Source organism: Vicugna pacos, chromosome 16, assembly GCF_048564905.1.
Source record: "Vicugna pacos chromosome 16, VicPac4, whole genome shotgun sequence".
Classification (NCBI taxonomy): domain Eukaryota; kingdom Metazoa; phylum Chordata; class Mammalia; order Artiodactyla; family Camelidae; genus Vicugna; species Vicugna pacos.
The window spans coordinates 61,359,087-61,377,764 of NC_133002.1; the positions used below are offsets into that span (position 1 = coordinate 61,359,087).

An 18,678-nucleotide genomic window follows, 5' to 3' on the forward strand; every position below is an offset into this window, starting at 1 on the left:
CAATCCCACTTGTGGGTCTGTATCCCAGGGAAATGGAATCAGGGTCTCAGAGAGATACCTGCATCCCCACGTTCATTGCAGCACTATTCACAACAGCCAAGACACGGAGAAAACCCAAGTGTCCATCAACAGGCGACTGGGTAAAGATGTGTGTGGGGTGTGTGTGTATGTGTGTATGAGGTATCCATGAACGTATATGATGGACTATTATGCAGCCACAAAAGGGGGGATCTTGTCATTCGCAACAACGTGGATGGACCTTGAGGGCATTAGAGATAAGTCAGGTACGTAAAGACGAGTACTAGATGATGTCACTTCTGTGTGAAATCTGAAAAAGTCAAACCCAGAAGCAGAGAGAAGAATGGTGACCCCCAGGGGCCTGGGGGGTGGAGAAAGGGGGGATGTTGGTCAAACAGAATGAACTCCAGTTAGAAGACAAGAAAGAAAGAAGACGATGAGGTGAAGCTCTGGGGAGCCATTGTGCAGCACGGCAACTGCAGTTAGCGGTACCGTGTTGTTTCCTTCAAGGTTGCTAAGAGAGTAGGTCTTAAACGTTCTCACCACAGAAAAGAAATGGCACTTACCTGACACCGTGGGTGCAGGATTCAGCTGGTGCTGTGGTGCTAATCATTTTGTAATACATAAATGCATCAAGTCAACACATTGCACACCTCAGACTTACACAGTGTCATGCCAGTTGTATCTCAGTACAGCTGCCAAAGTGCATAATTCTTGGTGAGTTCTTTTATTATTGTGGTAAAATATACGTAATGTACAATTTACCATTTTGATCATTTTAAGTGTACGGTTTGGCGGCATTAAGTGTATTCACATTTTTGTGTGCGCCTCACCCCCATTCATCTCTGGAACTTTTCATCTTATAAAACTGAAACTGTCCCCATTAAACAACAATTACCAACCCCGCCCCAACCAGCGCCTGGTACCCCCTACTCTACCGTCTGTCTCCATGACTCTGACTCTTCGGGACCTCACTTAAGTGCCACCACACAGCACTTGTCCTTTGTGACTGGCTGGTCTCACCGTACCATGTCCTCTGAGCTCGCCCGTGCTGGTGAATTCTCAATGGGCTGTTACTCTCAGTTGATTGACTACTTGGCGTTTCAATTATTTTTGAAATCTGAACTCTGGATCCCGTCTCCCATCACTTTTCTTACCTTTGACCACTTTACCGACCTCACGGCTGCCCTTTATTCCTGTTCCTGTTTTCCTTTATGCAGGAAACAGTTGCTCCAGCTTATGGAAGAGAACAAACATTTGCTCTATGTGGATGAGTATCTGTTCCGGTCCTGGTTCAGTTTGCTCCCTCTGAGCAGCTTGGTTCATTACATGAATGGTCTCACTGACTTTTTAAGCCGCTCTCCTCCTCGTGTCCTGGACTGCCTTCTAGGGACCTCCTACCGGTTTCAAGGACTTCGGGAAATCTACAACAGAAACTCAAAGGTGTGTTGCCTGGAATCGGCTCTTAGTCCTTGCTTAGCAAAAGCAGAACAAAAACTAAACAGAGCTTGATTCTCCTTTTCCGAAAACCTGACAGAGGGAAGCACTTGGAAACAAGAGAACCAGGAGGGTCACGATGTCTTAGGGAAAAGGGTTGACTGACTTGAATTTACTCTGTTTCAGTAAACAGAACTTCGTGAAACAGTAGCTTTGGGGGGTGTGTGATTGTGGGAGGCAGGGTTAGAAGTGGCCCCAGGTGCTGGCACCCTTCCTCCTTCCTACCTGTCTTTCCCCATTTTTGGGGGTGGAGAAAATGGTATAATTTTAAATCTTGAGTTTCATTTGTGAAAGTTGTAAGACTAGTACTTAAGCACCTTAAAACATGTTTGCAGAAAGAGAACAGTTCATTGCTGCCCTTTGTCTCTTTTCTTCCCCCCTAGAATATTGAGAGCATTTTACGCGTGCTGTCTCACCTCCTGGATAGTTGTCAGGACAAGTAAGTAGACGAGTAAGACGTAGCCTTCCTCGTGCAGATGGGGATCTCCTTCTGCTCCGCCGGGTCCCGTGTTTGCTCTCACAAATACACATAAACCATAACTCAATATACATCCCACTTTTCCCCAAGGTATTAATGTAATCCTCCTACTTTTAGAAAAGGGAAAGTCATAGAAATCTGATGCCGAGATTTCCGGTTTATTTCCATCTGGTCTTTCTTCCTGTGCGTTTTTTGTCATTTATTTTTAAGTGATTACCGTTATATGTCATACCCCTGCTTGTCTCCTGCATTTCATTAACGTTTAGTCTTCAGAGGGTTTTTTGCAAGTTCGGGAGGTTGAAAATAAAAATCAAAGGTAGCTTTCTGTAATTACCTGAAATCCTTCACTCCCGCAAATTCGTGTGGCCCCTGAGCCCCGGCAGGGGCAGCATACAGAACACAGAGCAATAGAGACGAACACGTGGGCGAGAGGTGTTTTCTGAGCTTCTCCAAGCACTTTGAGGGTCGCCTCCCCCGAATTCCGAGGGTGGTCAGGATGGAGGCGGGGGTACCACATCTCCTTCAGCGCCCAGCACCTGGGGCCCCACCCGGTTCTGTGTACTACAGAATCACCGAGCAGTGCCTTTCTCGTGCCGCCGTCCGGGCCCCGCCCCGGTCAGGCCCCCGACCGTCCACTCTGGTCGTGCGTCCGCCGTGAGCATGTCCACACGGGCCGGGAGAGACTGCGTGCTCAGGCCACGTGCCTCTGGCGCTCCTTCCCTTCCTCCCTCCCCGTAGCTTTCTAATTTTTTTTCAGATTTATATCTCATTTGAACTTGATAATGTTGCATCTCTAGCTTTTTTTCCCCCAAGTAAGGGAATGCGCTTGGGAACAGTTTGATTGGCTTTCGTTAAAATAGTTCAGACCACGGAGGCAAACCAGAAGGACTTTATTTCATCTTTATCTCAATCCCGGGTTCGGGTGGATGGCAATGCTGCGGGTGTTCACCTCTGTGGGGTCAGTGCCCACCTTCCTGGTGGGCGTTTTAAAGGGACGATGGGTGCTGTTTTCCGCTCCTCCTAAATGACTCCAGTGATTTCTCTTAACTTTTTGGGGCAGGATTCTTGAGGAGCCCTTGACACAGGCCTACTTGACTGTGTGCCTGAAACTTCATGAAACTACCTGCAGCATTACAAAACACCACACGTTGCATGAAATGCCTGCCTTATCTGCTGAGCTTGTTTGCAGGATCATTAAACTTAAACCTCTAGTGGTAAGTGGAACGCATATACACGCGGCACCCAGGATGGGTATGGGTCTCAGCATCCTCAGCTCAGAAAGGAGACAGGCTACTTCTAGGACTGCAGGAATGACAGAGTGGCAGATTCCGTCCTCGGATATTGCTCAGTGCCTGCTTGATGCCAGGTTTTGTTCTGTGCATCCAGGCTGTTTCAGTGAACCAGGGTCTGCGTGCCTGCCCCCCCAGGGCTTACGCTGGGGGGAAGGAGGGAGGGAGGAGGCAGTGTAGGGGTCAGAGCACAGCGTGTCAGCTGACTGGGTTAACCTAGGACCCCACAGGTAGCAAAGACTCCCCCCCCACTCCACACCTCCCAGAGGTGACACTCCCCTGGGCTGCACCACCACTGGCCAGTTTTCCCCGTCTTTGAACTCTCCTTCATGCCCAGCTTTCCTCTCCTGACATTACGCCCCTGAGATCCATCCATGACATCGTGTGTGTCAACACCGCATTCTTTTCCATGCTGTGTGGTTGTCACCCACCTGAGTTCGAGTTTCCATGTGAAGGTGATCGAAGGTTTCGTGTTTACACCATTCACCCGCTCACCATTTCACAAGTCCGAACTGTGACTTCATGATGCAAAGTAATCAGGTGTTCATTTTAACTTTATTCCTTTTAGTTTTTTCTTCTTTAAAATACTAAGGATACATTTTTAAATAAACACTATTAGTGAGGTGATTGCTTTTTCCTGAATGGATATTATTTAAACCATCGTAGGGAGGTGCCAACTTCCACCTAAACTGTGCTTAGGAAGTTGGGCAGCCATTTAGGGTCTATGTTCCTACACAAATCACTATCTTGAGTGTTGGCTGGGGTCTCCCAGCACCCCTGGACCCCAGCCCGCCCGTCTCCCTGCTGCCCAGAGCTCCCCGAACCTTTCAGGGCAGAGCCCCCTCCCCCAGGCTGGGTACCACACTCCTTGTGTGCCTCGAAAACGCCCTGTGCTTTCGCGTCTTGGCACTTGCCGTGATTACCGGTCATGCTGGCCTGTCTGTCCGCCGTGGACTCTGGGCTCCCACCTGGCAGCCAGCGCTTCTGGCACCCGCCTGGCCACTGTATCTCTAGCCCTGGGCCGGGCACCTCTGGCGGGAGGCAGTGACCCCTGTTAGATCTGGTTTTGTGGGGGTCGTGACACTTAACGCAGTTTGTGGGGCTCAGTTGAAGCAAAAGAAAACACACACATGCCAAACTGGGAGGAGGCTCCATCTGAGTGGGGGCGATCCTGGGCAGCACCCACTCCCTGGTGGGGGTGCTTCTGGAGAGGGAGGGAGGGCGGGAGGCACCCCGGAGCCCTGGACCCCGGGGAAGGGGCTTTTCAGGGAGAAGGAATGGAGGGAGAACGTCCGGGTGTTAACAAGTCCAAACTCACTCTCCTCGCCACACGACAGGCCAGGGAATCGGGAGACGAGGTGTTGGGGCCAGGAATAGCGACTTTATTTGGAGAGCCGGCAGACCGAGGAGATGGCAGACTCATGTCCTGAAGAACCACCTTCCTCAAGTCAGAATTCAGGCTCCTTTTACACCAAAAGGGGGAGGGGGTGTGGGTGTTTGCTGTAATCTTCTTGGTGTCAGAATGCTTTGTTCTGGCAGCTGTCGGGGCAGGTCAGGTCGTGGTGTCCCTGTAAACTGCCAACAAGACAAACGTTATTTTCTATTCTGCAGCTTTTTATCTCTGTCTGAATGGGAAAGTGTTAGACCCTTAAAGGTCAGAGCCTTGAGGTCGGGGCCTCCTGTATATTTCAGGCTCTAGGCAACATTCTTTGACAAAAAGGTGCGAAACTGGCATGACTGAGCCCAGGAAACTGCACAGGGTTAGAGCCAAAGGAACAGACCTCACGTGGAGTCAGATGAGTTCTTTCCTACAAAGGAAAGGAGGCGCCCATGGGGGCACGTGGCTTTGCCTCCTGGCCCGCCGGCCGGCCATGTCACCAGGGGCGGGCTTTGCACTAGCTCAGTTTCTCGGAGCTGCTGGCCGCTCTGCGCCCCTGCTGTGTCCTCCTCACCCCATCTGGAGGGGGCCGCGGCTCCTCCTCGGTGGAGGGGCTGCCCGGGGGCGAGGCTGGGTTGCCTCTGCTGTCGTTGCCGGGGTCGTTTGATGGGGGTGTTCCTGCAGAAGATCCCCCTGCCATGCTGCCCACCCAGAGTGAACCTGAAGCACTCTGGGACATGAAAGGGTGATGACAGCACAGGGGCCAGACCGGAGGGCCAGCAGGTGCATGCAGCTTCTGCGCTGCCGAGTGGGGCGGGAAGGGGCTGCACAGTCCTCCTGGTCCACAGTGTGGGCACAGTGAGACCCTCTGCCTCTCTTTCTCTCTCGTGGTGACAGGATTTAGCAGGAGGGCAGGGAGATGAAACTGGAAAGACGCATTCAGTAAAAACAGTCTTCCAGAAGACCCTCATGGCCACCAGGTCTTGGCTTGGGTGCTGTTTCGTTAGGAGCATGTTCCGAAGTTGGCAGTCCTCCGACCCCTTTACATACACCGAGGAGATTAAGGTAAGCCCTGACAAGCAGGGGGTCCGTGGCGGGTCTCGTCTGGACAGTGACTGGCCACTCCCCTAACGGGATCGAGGGCTCGGGCACCTGGCGGGTGGGCCGTGGTTCCCACGCTGATGGCAGAGCTTGTCGAGACTCGGCGGCGGGCGGGGAGGGGCGTTCAGGTCCCGTCCAGTGCTGAGGTTGTGAGTCAGGTTCATGACATAAAAGTGGAGGAACAGGATGAAAACGAGCTGCTTGAAAGGGGGACGGGGCAGAACGGCATCTGCATGTGAGGAAGCGAGAAGTCAGCCCCTGAAAGGTGGGAGGTAGGGAGGGCTTCCAGAAGCAGAGGCGGAAATGGAGTCGTGTGCCAAGGAGGAGGGAGACAGAAGGCCCGGGAGACGCCCCGGGTCTGGCACGTGGGGGTGGGTGGAAGCCCAGACAGCCGTGGAGGGGACCCGCTTTGCTCCCACCCCCGCCTTTTTTTCGGTGCCTCTGTTTTCCTTTTGTGATGGAGAGGTTGTGAAGGTTACAGCCCTCGAGCCTCCAGGGTGTTGGGGACCCCACGAAACCCACTTGAAATGACCTTCATCCTGGGCGTGAGAGTTGCGAGGGTCCTGGTCACCAGAACGGCGACGCCTGCTTGGGGGACTGGGTTGGTCCCGCCGAGTTACCAACACACCCTGTTTCTGTAAAGCTTGTTCCCTGAGAAACTAGAGAGGTGATGGCTCCTGAGAAGAGTGCGCATCGGGGACGTGTGTGACTCGCGGCTCTTGTAGGTTCTAGACTCATCACAGACCCCTCCGTGCCCCCTCCCTCCTGCACCCACCTGGGCGGCAGTACCTAGGGTTCACAGTGACTTTGCAGACTTCCCTCCGCCCCCTAACCAGGCCCAGGCCTCTACGTCTGTGCCGTTTTCCATCAAGACAGAACCTTTCTGCCCACGTAGCTCCGTCACAGGCTAGGCCAGGATGTGTGCACAGAAAAGGAAGACAGGAAGTTGCAAATTTCAGCTTCTGACTTTTATTAATTTTTTAAGTCTTTTTTTCTTGTAGGGGGAGGAGGTAATTGAGTTTACTTATTTTTTTTTTAACGGAGATACTGGGGCTTGAACCCAGGACCTCGCGCATGCTAAGCACACGCTCTACCACTGAGCTACACCCTCCCCCAGCCCCCAAAGATCTTTCTTTATGGAAGAATGCCAACCAATAAATGTAGAAGAAACAGTGGCAACAGAAAGCCATCAAACACCATATTTTTACAAAAGATAATTACAATTTCCAAAGCAAAAAAAAATTAGTGGAAAGCATGGCATTATTTTATGCTTTTGCAAGTCTCTAAAGTTGAGACCAGTCGAAGATGACTGGGTTCTCACATCTGCTTCTGCAGCCAATCTCTTGCAATATGTTGCTTTGGTTAAAATAGATGAAGGAGTTCCAGCCTCACCCAGATGTATAGATGCAAAAGGGAAGTAACATTTAAATAACCTTTTCATGAATTTTCTTCTTTGATATTCCACTGAAACTCAAAAAGTGGTCGTTTCTCAAAGGCTGACTGTCATGTGGAATCGGTAACCACACCGATCACTTTTTGTGCTGTTCTAGTCCAATGTATTGCTTTATCTTTAAAAACGAGTGAACAGCATGGGAGGAGGGTACAGCTCGTGGTTCAATCCCCAGCACCTCCTCTAAGGATAAATAAATAAGTAAGCCTAACTGCCTCCCCCCACCAGAACCACAACCAAAAAACCCGAATAAACAAAACCACATAAGGAAACCGTCGCTCTGCCACACAGAAGCGATGACGACCAGGTGAGATTCATCCACAAACGCTGAGATCAGTAGGTGAAAAGTGTCTGGGGACAGAGCATCCGCAGATGACATTTTGATACAAGAGATGGCACTTTCACAACGGAGGGACCCGGGGAGGCGGGCTCAGCCTCCGGGAGACCTGGCCCTCTGCCCGATGGCCTCCTGTGGGAGTCTCTGAGGGACAGCAGTGCCCCCGGGAGAGCAGGTGGCCAGGGAAGGTGATGGTGCTCCCCCTTCATGACCTACAAGAAGCACCTTTTCAGTGCGGCTCAACCTCGTAACGTTCCCGTCCCTCCACATGTAATCTGAATCTCATCCTGGGAGAATTACGAGTCAGATCAGATCAAGAGATAGTCTACAGAAGAGCCAGCCTCAACTTTCCCAAGTTGCCAACATCCTAAAAGAAAGGAAGACAGGGAATAAAAGAAAAGGCTGGAAAACCCTTCCAGAAAAGAGACACGATTACTCAGTGTGGCGTGTCCCCCCCGGCTGGCTCCAGGACCCAGTCAGGACACTAGTGAACAACGGAGAAATGTGGACGGGGGCCTCCTGGAGAGAGAGTCACGGCCACGTGGAGTGGCCTGAGCGGGGCGCCCGCTCCCCACGTGCAGCAGAAGGGCCCTGGTATGGGGATGCCTGCCCAGGACGCAGGGGCCGGGGGGCGTGACAGTGCAGCTTCCTTCCAGCGGTTCAGCCGAGAAAATGCCTGTTCCTAGCGTGCCTCGGGGGAGCACGGAAGAGAAAGATAACGTGGCCACGTTGAATGTTGACACTGGGGAGCCTCGCTGAAGGTGTGCGGGCCTGACTGCAGCTTTCTGCTAAGGCTGACCTTTTTCTGCATAAGACGATGGAGGGAAATCCTTCCAGAGTGAAAACCAGTCACACAGCAGAAGGGACCACAGTGGGTACCTGGTCTGGTCAGGGCCTTTCGTCTTAAAAGGCTAAGGCGGGTGGCCCAGACTTACTATGACACAGCTGAGCATGGACGGAGACAGGTTAGAACCCCGGTGTCCTCGAAGGCCTCAGCTCTCTGTCTTCCCTTCTTCATAGAATTCCACTGTGGCGTCCACATGTCTGCGTGGCCGTCACTTACGTGTGGGTTTTGCAGGTCTGGAGGCGGCTGGTGGAAATCCCCTTCCCCAAGGAGCACGGCTGGAAGGAATCCTTGCTGGGGGACTTGGAAGGGAGGCTTAAGCAGGTACCAAACGTAGGGGGACATTCTTTTCAGAAGTTGATAAAAAAACAAAACCGTTAGGAAAAACCAACACCAGGAGGAGTGCATTTGAATGCACTGGCCGTGGGGTTCATGTGACCCTGCACTTCTGATCTGTGCCATTTGACCCTAGATGGTGTAAACATGATATGAGACTGTTAGAGGTAACTATTAAATGCATCTTTTTAGGAAAAGAGAAGCAAGGAGAAAGTCTTTAAAAACAAAATTTACCTGATTTTGCAAGCACATGCTGGATGCTTTTTCTGCAGACTGGGAACACTAGCCTTGTTGGTCTGGTGGTTGGGGGCAGGGAGGACAAGCTTAGCGTGGCACGGGGGGAGGTCACAGCCATGGGGAGATGATACAATAGTAGGAAAGTGAAAATTCGCAGGGTGTTTCCATTCCGTCGGCGCTGAGAGTTCAGCCCCCCAAACTCCTCACCCGCTCATCTTCCCATCTCGCAGGAGAAGCCCCTCTCCCAGATCCTCGCCTTCTGCAGCAGCAAATGGGATGCCGCAGGCGGTGAAGACAGTGTGTCGAAATGCTTTGAGAAGTGCGTCATCGAAGCCGTGAGCTCGGTCTGCCAGGTGAATGCCCTCTCCCACTTGGGAACCACGTTTGGGTTCCCGCCGCCTTCTGACAGCATCGGCCAAAGGCTATTAAGCGCCCGCTGGTCCTGAGACCCTGTGCCAACGCAGAGCATCAGCTCTGGGCATCCCCTTCCCCATCCTGAAATCCGGTGCCCTCTACCCACTTCTTGAGACGCCACTCAGCTTCCTGCTGCCGCGTGGCTGTTACAATCCCTAAGTCACGGCGGCTCACCCCCGCGCAGGCTGCTCCCAACTGCCCCGTAATGGCTGCTTTGTTTTATTGCTTGCTAATAGCACTTGCTTAGCATGCGCTTAGCATGCGGTAAAAGACCTCAAAGGTCGGCAAGACATTGATGGTAGGAAAGTGTATGAAGCTGAAAGGATCCTGTCCGTTCACTTCGGGTTGTCTCTGTGCAGGAGGCAGGACTGCGCCCGGCCCTGCCTCCCAGGAACAAGCTCGTGCTGCGTGCGTGCGCTCTGTAGGGTTTTCTGTGTGTGAGGGCGTGTCTTACAGGAATAGAGGTGGGTTGCCTTTCACTCCTTCCTTTCCGGTCTGAATGCCTTTTTTATTTTTGTTCTAAATTATTATTTATTTTATTTATTTTTGGGGCGGAGGTAATTAGGTTTATTATTTATTTATTTTCAGTGGAGGCACTGGGGATTGAACCCAGGACCTTGTGTGTGCTAAGCACGTGCTCTGCCGGCGAGCTGTTCCCTCCCTCCGAGTGCCCTTTATGGCGTGTTCTTGCCCGACCGTCCTGGCTAGACCCTCCTGGGCGGTGCTGAATGGACGTGGGGGCAGCGGACACCCTTGCCCGTTCCTGGCCCTAGGGGGAGAGCTTTCAGTCCTTCGCCCAGACGGTGGTGTCGGCTGTGGGTTTTCCGTAGATGCCCTCTGTGGGGTTGAGGGAGTTCCTTACATTCCTGGTTTGTTGAGTGTTTTACCATGAAACAGTGTTACATTTTGTCAAGCACTTTTTCTGCATCCAGGGAGGTGATCAGGTGACTTTTCCTACTGGCGTGATGTGTGACGTTAACTGGGCTTTTGTGTTGAAGCAGCCGCCCTCCCTGGGGTGAACCCCGCTTGGCCACGCCGCATGATCCTTTTCATATGTTGCTGGATAAGGCTTTCTTTTATCCTTTGAAAAATCAGGAAGCATCTACTGTAAACGAACCCTAACTCTAATTTTTTTTTCACTAATTTCTGAAACTTTATAAAAACTTTGAACCTAAAGAAGGGAAACATTTTGTTTCCTGGTGGAGAATCAGAAAGAGAATTAAAATGTGTTGTTTGTAGGCAGCTTTAAAAGAATTGCAGTGAGGAACACAGAGGATACCAGCAGCGATGGTTCACTTGCGTTTGGTGTTTTTCATAATGTTTAAGTCCCAAGAAAGTTGTGGAAGCTGGCAGTGAGGCAGAAGGAAGTGGGGGGGGGGACCTGTGTGTTGCTGTGTGTGTGTGTGTGTTGCTGTGTGTGTGTGCGCGCCCGCGCTCGTCACCGAGGGAGACAGCACGAAGGAAAACAGAAATACTGTGAGAAACATTAAGCATTTTACGCTCTTGGTGGTTTTGTTTTGTTTTGTTTTTTGAAGCTTTGTAAAACTAGTTACGAAAGATTTCTGAACTGCTATTGGGTGAGCAGTTTGCTTCTGTTACTCAGAAAAGAACCAACAATAAACAGCAAGTTTACACTGCAGCACAGGGAGCCACATTCAGTATCTTGCAGTAACTTACAGAGAAGGAGAATGTGACAGCAGATGTCTGTGTGCGCCTGTGTGACTGAAGCATGTGCTGTGCACCAGAAACTGACACAACACTGTCAACTGACTGTACTTCAATAAAAATATATTTTAAAAAAATGAACCAACAACAACAAAAAAACCCCTGCATTTCCCTCCCTTCCTTCCTTTCTTTGTAGTCTCAGACCAGTATCCTCGAGAAGATCGCTTATGACGACTGGCGGAAATGTGGCACCCTCGTGTCTGCCGTGATCACTAAGTCCTGGCCCAGAAACGGAGGGGAGCTTGTAGACAACTTGGATGAAATTTTGACTCACCTGCTCACAGGGCCAGACATCAAGCATCTCTTCAGACTGTACGGTATGTTAATGGCGTGTGCCTCCTGACCCGAGGGTGGGGGGCGGGGTCCTGGACCTGAGCGTCGGCCAGGATGGGCCGAAGGAGCAGCTTGGATGGGAGGGACCCGAGGGGCTTCAGCGTAGCTTGCACTGTCCATGAGAATGCACACCAGAAACCACCGTTTATCGCCTGTCTGCCTCCCACCGGGGCTGTGCTGCCGTGCCAGCCCTGAAGCTGTCCTCAGAGTCCTCAGATGGGGCAGCTGAGGTGGGGAACGCAACACGACTTACCCAAGGGCTTGACGGTGCTAAGAACTGAAATCCAAACCCGAGCGTGTCTGGCTCTAGAGCCCTTTCTCTCTTGTTGTTCTGAGATCCATGTGAATGTCTGATCCAACACTGGTAATTGTAACAAAGACTGATGACTGCCAGATTCTTCTGAACCCGGCCCCCACGGCCCAAGCCTTTGTGATCAGAGCAGGGGGATGTTTATCACCCTAGAAACGTATGTTCAAGTGGATACGTGAGTCGTCAGGTTCAGATCTAGTGGAAAAGCACCGCATTTGGATCTGAAAATCCCAAGTCAGATACTCTGGGTCTCAGGTTCATCAAATTTCTCGGATAGCCTTAAAACAAGTCCCTTTCATGCCGCGGCTGTAAGGATAAAGTGAGAACATCGATGTGGGAGCCTGTGTGATGATTCCAAACGACCCACTTGAGGAGATTACATTTGTGTCTTTTAAGTTGAGAGACCGTATGTTTTAGGGCAGGTTTAGGTGGTTAGAAACACTGAGTGGAAAGTATAGACAGTTCCCATGTTCACGCCTCCCACGCTTGTTTCCTTCTGTTGTTTTCACCTTGGGGTTCACTCTTCGTGGGTTTTGACAAACGTTTCATGACGTGCACTCACTATTACAATGTCACACAGAGCAGTTCCATTGCCCCAAGAGGCCCCGTGCCCCTCCTGCCTGTCTTCCCCCATCCTGCAGCTGTGCCTTTCCTGGGAAGTCATGTGGTTGGAATTGTTCTGCCTGGAGCCTTTTCGGATTGGCTCCTTTCACTTAGGTGCCTCCGCATTGCTCACTCCTTTTCATTGCTGAGTAATACTCCGCCATGCGGCTGGAGCTCGGCTTGTCTCTGTATTCACCTGCTGAGGGACATCTTGGATGATTCCAAGATTTTACAATTATGAATAAAGTTGCTCTGTTTGCTTTTACTGGCATGACCCGACTGTATGACCCGACTGTTACTGGGACAGTAACCTTCTGGTGGTTAAACTAAGTATGTTCGAAAATTCTGCCTTCTTAATTGATCCTAAATTCACATTCAAAATTTTGCAAGGTAGCCAAGGTGTGTAGAGCATAGCCACCACACTGGTGTTCTTGTCTCCATGTGCCATGGAGCTGTCTCCTTGAGACCAGGTGGGCAACCCGTGCTCGGGTTCAGTGCACCCCTGGCGCAGTTTACTCTTCTGTTTGAGGGTTCTCAAGATGGATTTTAAAGGTGGTTATGTCTAGTTTAAGAAAGATAATCAGTATACTGAACCTGGCGCAGGTTTTAAAATGAGAAATGTTCTCTGGGCTGATTTTGGCCATTTGAGGAGTCATCTTCATGAAGAAGGAGGTCCTTTGGGAGATGAATCTGGATAAAACAGATCTCCAGGCAAAGCAGAATCGAGGGATGTGAAAAGCGTGTGGGGAAACATGGAATGACTTTGCTTTACTATGTGGAAGTTGGGACAGAACAGTGGGGAAGTTACTGGGAATCCAGCAATGTGGCAAGGCAGTGGGGCGCCCACTGTTTTCACTCTGTTCTTAACCTGATCAGGAACCAACGAGAAAATAATAGCTAATATGACAGAGGAAGCCAAGAAGTTGATGTCCACCGCTGACTCTGTGTTCACAAAAGTTACCAGTGACCTCATCAGTGGAACGATTTTAGTCGGACAACTGGAGCTGATCATAAAACACACGAATCGGTTCCTCGACATCTGGCAATTAAGTAAGTATCAGGTCGAGATGTGGGCTCCAGGCTGCCGAGGGCTTAGGAGACAGAAGCGCGCGCGCGTGCGTGTGTGTGTGTGTGTGTGTGTTTGTAGACGGGTGATTTTTATCGTCTTCATGACGAGTGACTCTTCTTGCCTGGAGGTTGATGGGATGGTTTCTGACCCTCAGGAAGTAACGGGCGAGTGGCGAGCTGCAGACAGCATCAGAGCACTCGCTGTTTCCACCCCATGCTGCCAACACGTGGATGTCCTGGAGTGGCGGGCCCCGCGCCTCCCCGTCTGCGCGGCCCGGCGCGCGGTCCTACCCGCGGGAGGTGGGAGACGCCACGGAACAGCTGCTTGTTAGTTCTGTTGGGTTCCTTTTCTTTTTCTTCTTCTTTTTATTTTTTTCAGGCAGTAAATGTCTTTCGGACCAGAAGAAAAACACTATGAAGGAAGTGCTAGGTCTGAGGCAAAAGGAGCTGCTGGCTCTAAGGAAAGAGGAAAGCCATGTCGACTGCCTCCTGAAGTTGTGTGCGCGTGTGAAAGATCTGATAAGAGGTGATCTTCTCAAGCTTTAAGATAAACAGAACTGAGGGCCCCCAGCTGTGATAGCGGCACATTGCAGCAGCGGCTTTTCCGCGGCTGCGGAGGGGAGGCTTTTTTATTGTGTTGACTTTTAACAAAGTTAATACATGTTATCTCTCTTTTTGGAGGGGGGGTAATTATCCCCATGCCTTTAAATAGCACGCTTAAACACCTCCTTGATTTTCCAGGTTTAAGCATTACCCGTTGTGGGAAGTGGGGAGTTAGACCTTGTCTTTCCAGTCTCTGCCTGACACGCATACCTTCCCAACCTCCCTTTCCTCCCGGTTACATCGGTTACGTCGTACTTTTAATTAGATCAGCCCTCAGGGTTTCAGTGGTCACGGCTGTGCCGAGGCACCGCCCACAGCCCCGCCAGACGCAGGCCTGGTTCTCTTCCGTTTCCCGTGCAGACTGTCGTTTCTCTAGAATTGAAATTCTTGTCTCATCCTTTGCTTTGTTTTCAATGTTCTTATTTTCCATTCAGTCCCATACTCTTTACTGACCGAATTTCCTTGCGAGGCCATCAGTCTGCTCTGTCAGAAGGAACCTCCACGAGCTGGAGGGATGCAGCCTGGGGCTGCCTGTGCCCCCCTCCTTGGTTGATCTGTTTCCTGGGTGCCCTGGCTTCCCGTCCTCGCTCCTGCGCTTTAGTGAAACACACCCTGTTCCCTCCTGAGAAAGGGGCACCACTGTTGTTCGGTGTAGATTACAGACCAGAAACCCCTTCCTCGAGGGTCTGGGTTCCTGGCTCCGCTGTCCCTGCAGGGTCTCTGCTGAGACGTCAGGTGTAACTCCAGTTACTAACCCTGTGTGGATGACACACTTTCTCTCTCTGGAAGCTCTTGAGATCTTGTCCCCCTTATTCTGAAGTCTTGCGATGATTGGCCCTGGACTAGGTCTGTTTCCCATCGCTGTGTTGGGCGTAACTAGGTGGGTCTTTCTAACCTGGACGCCCAAGTCCTCGAGTCTGGGGGAACTTCTTGTTTCCGGCAAGTGATGACTGTTTCTCTCTTGCTGGAATTCCCTGGTGGACGTGGAACCTCCTGGAACGGTCGTTTACTGTCCACACATTTTCTCTCCTATTTTCTATCTCTCTGTGTGTGTGTGTGTGTGTGTATTTTAATTGAAGTGCAGCCAGTTACGATGTGTCAATTTCTGTTGTGCAGCAGTGTCTCAGTCATGCATACATCTATATATTCATTTTTAAGTTCTTTCTCATTAAAGTTTGTTACAAGATATTGAATATAGTTCCCTGTGCTATTCAGGAGTTATTTTAAAAATCTGTTTTTATATATAGTGGCTAACATTTGCACATCTCAAACTCCCAAATTTATCCCCTCCCACCCTCTCTTTGTGTTTTGTTCTGCTTTCTGAGCAGTTTCCTTAATTTGGCCTTCCAACCTCTCCGTTCAGTTTTTAATTTCTGTTCTTACTTGGGTTTAACCTACAGGAGCTCCTTCTTTCCGTCTGAACTGTCCTTTTTCTCTGCCCTCCTGTTTCTGTTCCTGGTTGCAGCGTCGTCTTCCTGAGACCACTGATACTTCTGATTTAGAGGTTCCCTTTTTCTCCCAGTTTCCTAGTTCCCCTGAGGCACTTTTCTCTGTCGGTGTGTTTTAGTGTCTATTTTTCATGTTAAAGACTCCCCATCAGCCTGGAAATTCTTGTTTATTTGTTTGTATTAAGAGGTGGGCCTGACGCCCCGACGGAGGTAGCTGAGGGCAAGTGGCCAGCCTTTGACACAGCCTTTGCCTTCAGCGCTTCTCTCCTGGACGGGCCAGCTCTCCAGCCTCTGTCCGGTCCAGTCTTTCTCCGGGAAGTTATAGGTCTGGCTGCCAGGCTTCTGGGAGTCACGAGAGACACGAGGGCTGGAGGTTCTCAGCATCCGGGATCCGTATGTCCGCCTCATGTTCCTGCCTCCCTCCTCTGCTCCCTGTGTCCTCTGTCCTCCGTTCTTACTCCTTAACGTTACTAGCACATGCCAATTGTGAGCTTCCTGAGAAAGGGTCTGTGTCTGGAAATGCCTCTTTCCAGCTGTGCACCTGAGACTTCCAATCCGGAAAACCTCTGCGTTGTCCTCTGTAGACTAGAAGCCACTCGCTGCTTGCCAGGGTGGCGGAGGCGCGATCGCCCTGCTGAGCAGAGTGGGTGGGGCTGAAACAGCCCATCCAACAACCTCTCACACCTTCAGCCCGGTGCTCCTCTCTGTGCTAGCACCTGCCGGGCTCCTACCCCCCCCTGCGCAGCTGGTGCCTGTGCTGTGAGGGAATTCTGCGGCGGGCACCTGGCCGACTTGCAGCTTTCCCCGCTGAGGGCTGGAGCCCGCGTTCTCAGGCCTAAGGCGCCGTTTACCCGGCACATCTGCTTCCAGCTTCCAAACTTTTGTGACTGTGATCCCTTTTCTCCTCTTCCCAGCCCTGCTGCTTTATTGTTTTTAAAACCCAATCTGAGGGAAGGGTAGAGCTCAGGGGCAGAGCGCGTGCTTAGTGTGCCCGAGGCCCTGGGTTCAAGCCCAGGCCCTCCGTTAAATTAAATAAATAAACCAACAAACCTAATTACCTCCCCCCCCCCCGTTACATTCTGTCATCGGAGCAGGATTTGGGGAGGAGGCAGAGGCTTGTCATCTCCACCCAGAAGCTGCAAAGCTTCCCCCCAGCCCCCAAAGTAATGCTTCCTTTGTTGTAATAATTGATGAGCAAGGCCCCGGGCAGGGGTGCAGGGGTTAGGTGGTGGGAGGGTGGGCATCACGGATTCTTATTGGAAACAAATGCCAGCAAGTGTGTTAGCTGGCCTTTCTTTAAGAGCAGTGAGGAGAGGAAACACTGGGAAAGTTTAGAAAAAAAGATATCGTGGCGAGAGGTTTGACCTCTGACATTCTCTTATGGTTTCAAAAGTGGATTTTGGAGAGATTGCAGAGAGACATTCGGAAGACCTCAGCAGGAAAAGACTAAACGAAGTCGTGACGGTGAGGTCGTCGGCCCCCTCCTCAGACGCAATGTGGACCACACATTACAACCTGAGCCCCGAAGTCCAAGAAATGGCCAGAAACGCAGCCTTGCTGAAGGGCAGCCACGTCTTCCAGGTCTTCTGGGCAGAAGTAGCCCAGGAGCTGTGTGAGCCGGAGGACGAGCCGGAAAGCAGAGCCCTGCAGCCAGAAGAGGCCTACCGGTACTTGTATCTTCCATGTTTCAACAAGTTCGCGAAACTGTATCAGGATCTGAAGTCAGGAGAGGTCACCTTTGGGGAAATAGATGCCACTTTCAAAGACTTCGTGAATAAATACAGGGACCTCACTGTCGACCTGCAGACCATGTGCAGTCTGCACCCCCGTGACCACAGGGCTTGGATCGACGAGCGAGTGGAGCAGATCAGGGAGTACCACCACCTGCACCAGGCTGCTGCCTCAGCCGAAGCCATCTTGACGGTCAAAGAGAATCTGGGCCTGACTGGTGACTTCAGTGTTCTCCACACTTTATTGCACTTTGTGAGTTATTTACGGGGGCTCCTGGGGGTGGGGGCGGGGTGGGGGTCCTGGCTCTCTGGTCGTTGTTGTGTTTTTGTTTGTTTTGGTTTTTTTGCAATCCAGGTGCAGTTGTTGTTTTTTTTTTAACCTTTCTGGCTTTTAAAAACTGGACAAGGTGATTTCGCAGCCTCCTTTGGGGTTGTCTGTGTTTCACACAGTGGCTGAACGTGCTGGGCTTCCCTTTCACCTTTGTCTGTCAGCTGTGCGCCTGTCCCTTGGCCGACGGGGGTTCCTTAGGTTGTCGGGAGGACCGTGAATTTAGGAAAAGGTGACGATCGTTTTAGTTGTCAGATATTTGTAAAGAGTGACCTGAGCTCTTCAGCTTCTGGAAGCCAAAAGAAAGCCATTTGTTCTGTTGGCTCTCCGGTCACATCTAGCGCTTAGCCAGGAGTGGTACGAGGCAGGTTACCTCTGTGACAGCTAAGAAGCGAGTCTTCTGCTTTCTGGTCTTTTGGGTGAGCATTTGTAAGGTACGAGGTGACCCGTGTTGCAGTATAGACAGGGGTGGTGATGACTAAAATTGAGCACAAAGTTTGGATTAGGCACAGGTAAGCTTGAAGCCCGGCAGCTCTTGAGTAGGTCCCTGTCCTGGGCCTTCATTTCTTTACCCAGAAAACAGGAAAAATAGCAAGAAGCACCTGGCAAGGGGCTTGTGTCCGGGGCGGAGCGGAATGCCTGGCCCAGAGGAGTCACAGTTCCTCTGGACCGCGGGGGCACGGCGTGGGCGGCTGCGGTGTCTAGGCTGGGACGAGAGCTCTGAGCACGTGTCAGTCCTGGGGATTTGCGGGGAGCGGGGCATGGGGGTGGCCAGCGTCGCCGCTCCTGGGGGTCCAGGAGCCAGTTCCGGCCCACAGCACAGCCCAGCCTTGCATACTCTCTTTGACAACTTTCTCTGGTGACTTTCTCAGACTGTCGGGAACAACTTTCGCAATGAAAAACTGAACCGGATCAGCCAGCAGCTTATCCGTGCCAAAAAGCTGCTGCAGGACGTGAGCGAGACCCGGTGCCAGTGTCTGAAGGAGCTGTCCCAGAGGAAGGAGTTCATCGACTGGGTCCGGGAGGCCCTCGAAGGTACAGTCGGTCACTTCGGTGACCGGAAGTCTGCAGGGTGTTCAGATGGCTCACAGGGTGGTCTTCCTAAACTTACGGGCAGTCCCTCCCCTCCATCGTGTTCTGTGTAAAGGACA

General features: G+C 51.4%; 1 protein-coding gene across 2 annotated transcripts in view; it reads left to right on the forward strand.

Moving 5' to 3' along the window:
- The window catches only part of RNF213 (ring finger protein 213), a 104,357-nt gene that overhangs the window by 35,382 nt on the left and 50,297 nt on the right, over positions 1–18,678 (forward strand). For both annotated transcript variants that reach the window (XM_072939788.1, XM_072939789.1), the window contains exons 12-22: positions 1,239–1,461; positions 1,899–1,954; positions 3,054–3,207; positions 5,558–5,725; positions 8,627–8,716; positions 9,196–9,318; positions 11,241–11,421; positions 13,227–13,400; positions 13,798–13,944; positions 16,863–17,452; positions 18,400–18,562. In XM_072939788.1, the coding sequence (XP_072795889.1) occupies positions 1,239–1,461; positions 1,899–1,954; positions 3,054–3,207; positions 5,558–5,725; positions 8,627–8,716; positions 9,196–9,318; positions 11,241–11,421; positions 13,227–13,400; positions 13,798–13,944; positions 16,863–17,452; positions 18,400–18,562 (2,069 nt within the window). The remainder of the gene's footprint in view (positions 1–1,238; positions 1,462–1,898; positions 1,955–3,053; positions 3,208–5,557; positions 5,726–8,626; positions 8,717–9,195; positions 9,319–11,240; positions 11,422–13,226; positions 13,401–13,797; positions 13,945–16,862; positions 17,453–18,399; positions 18,563–18,678) is intronic.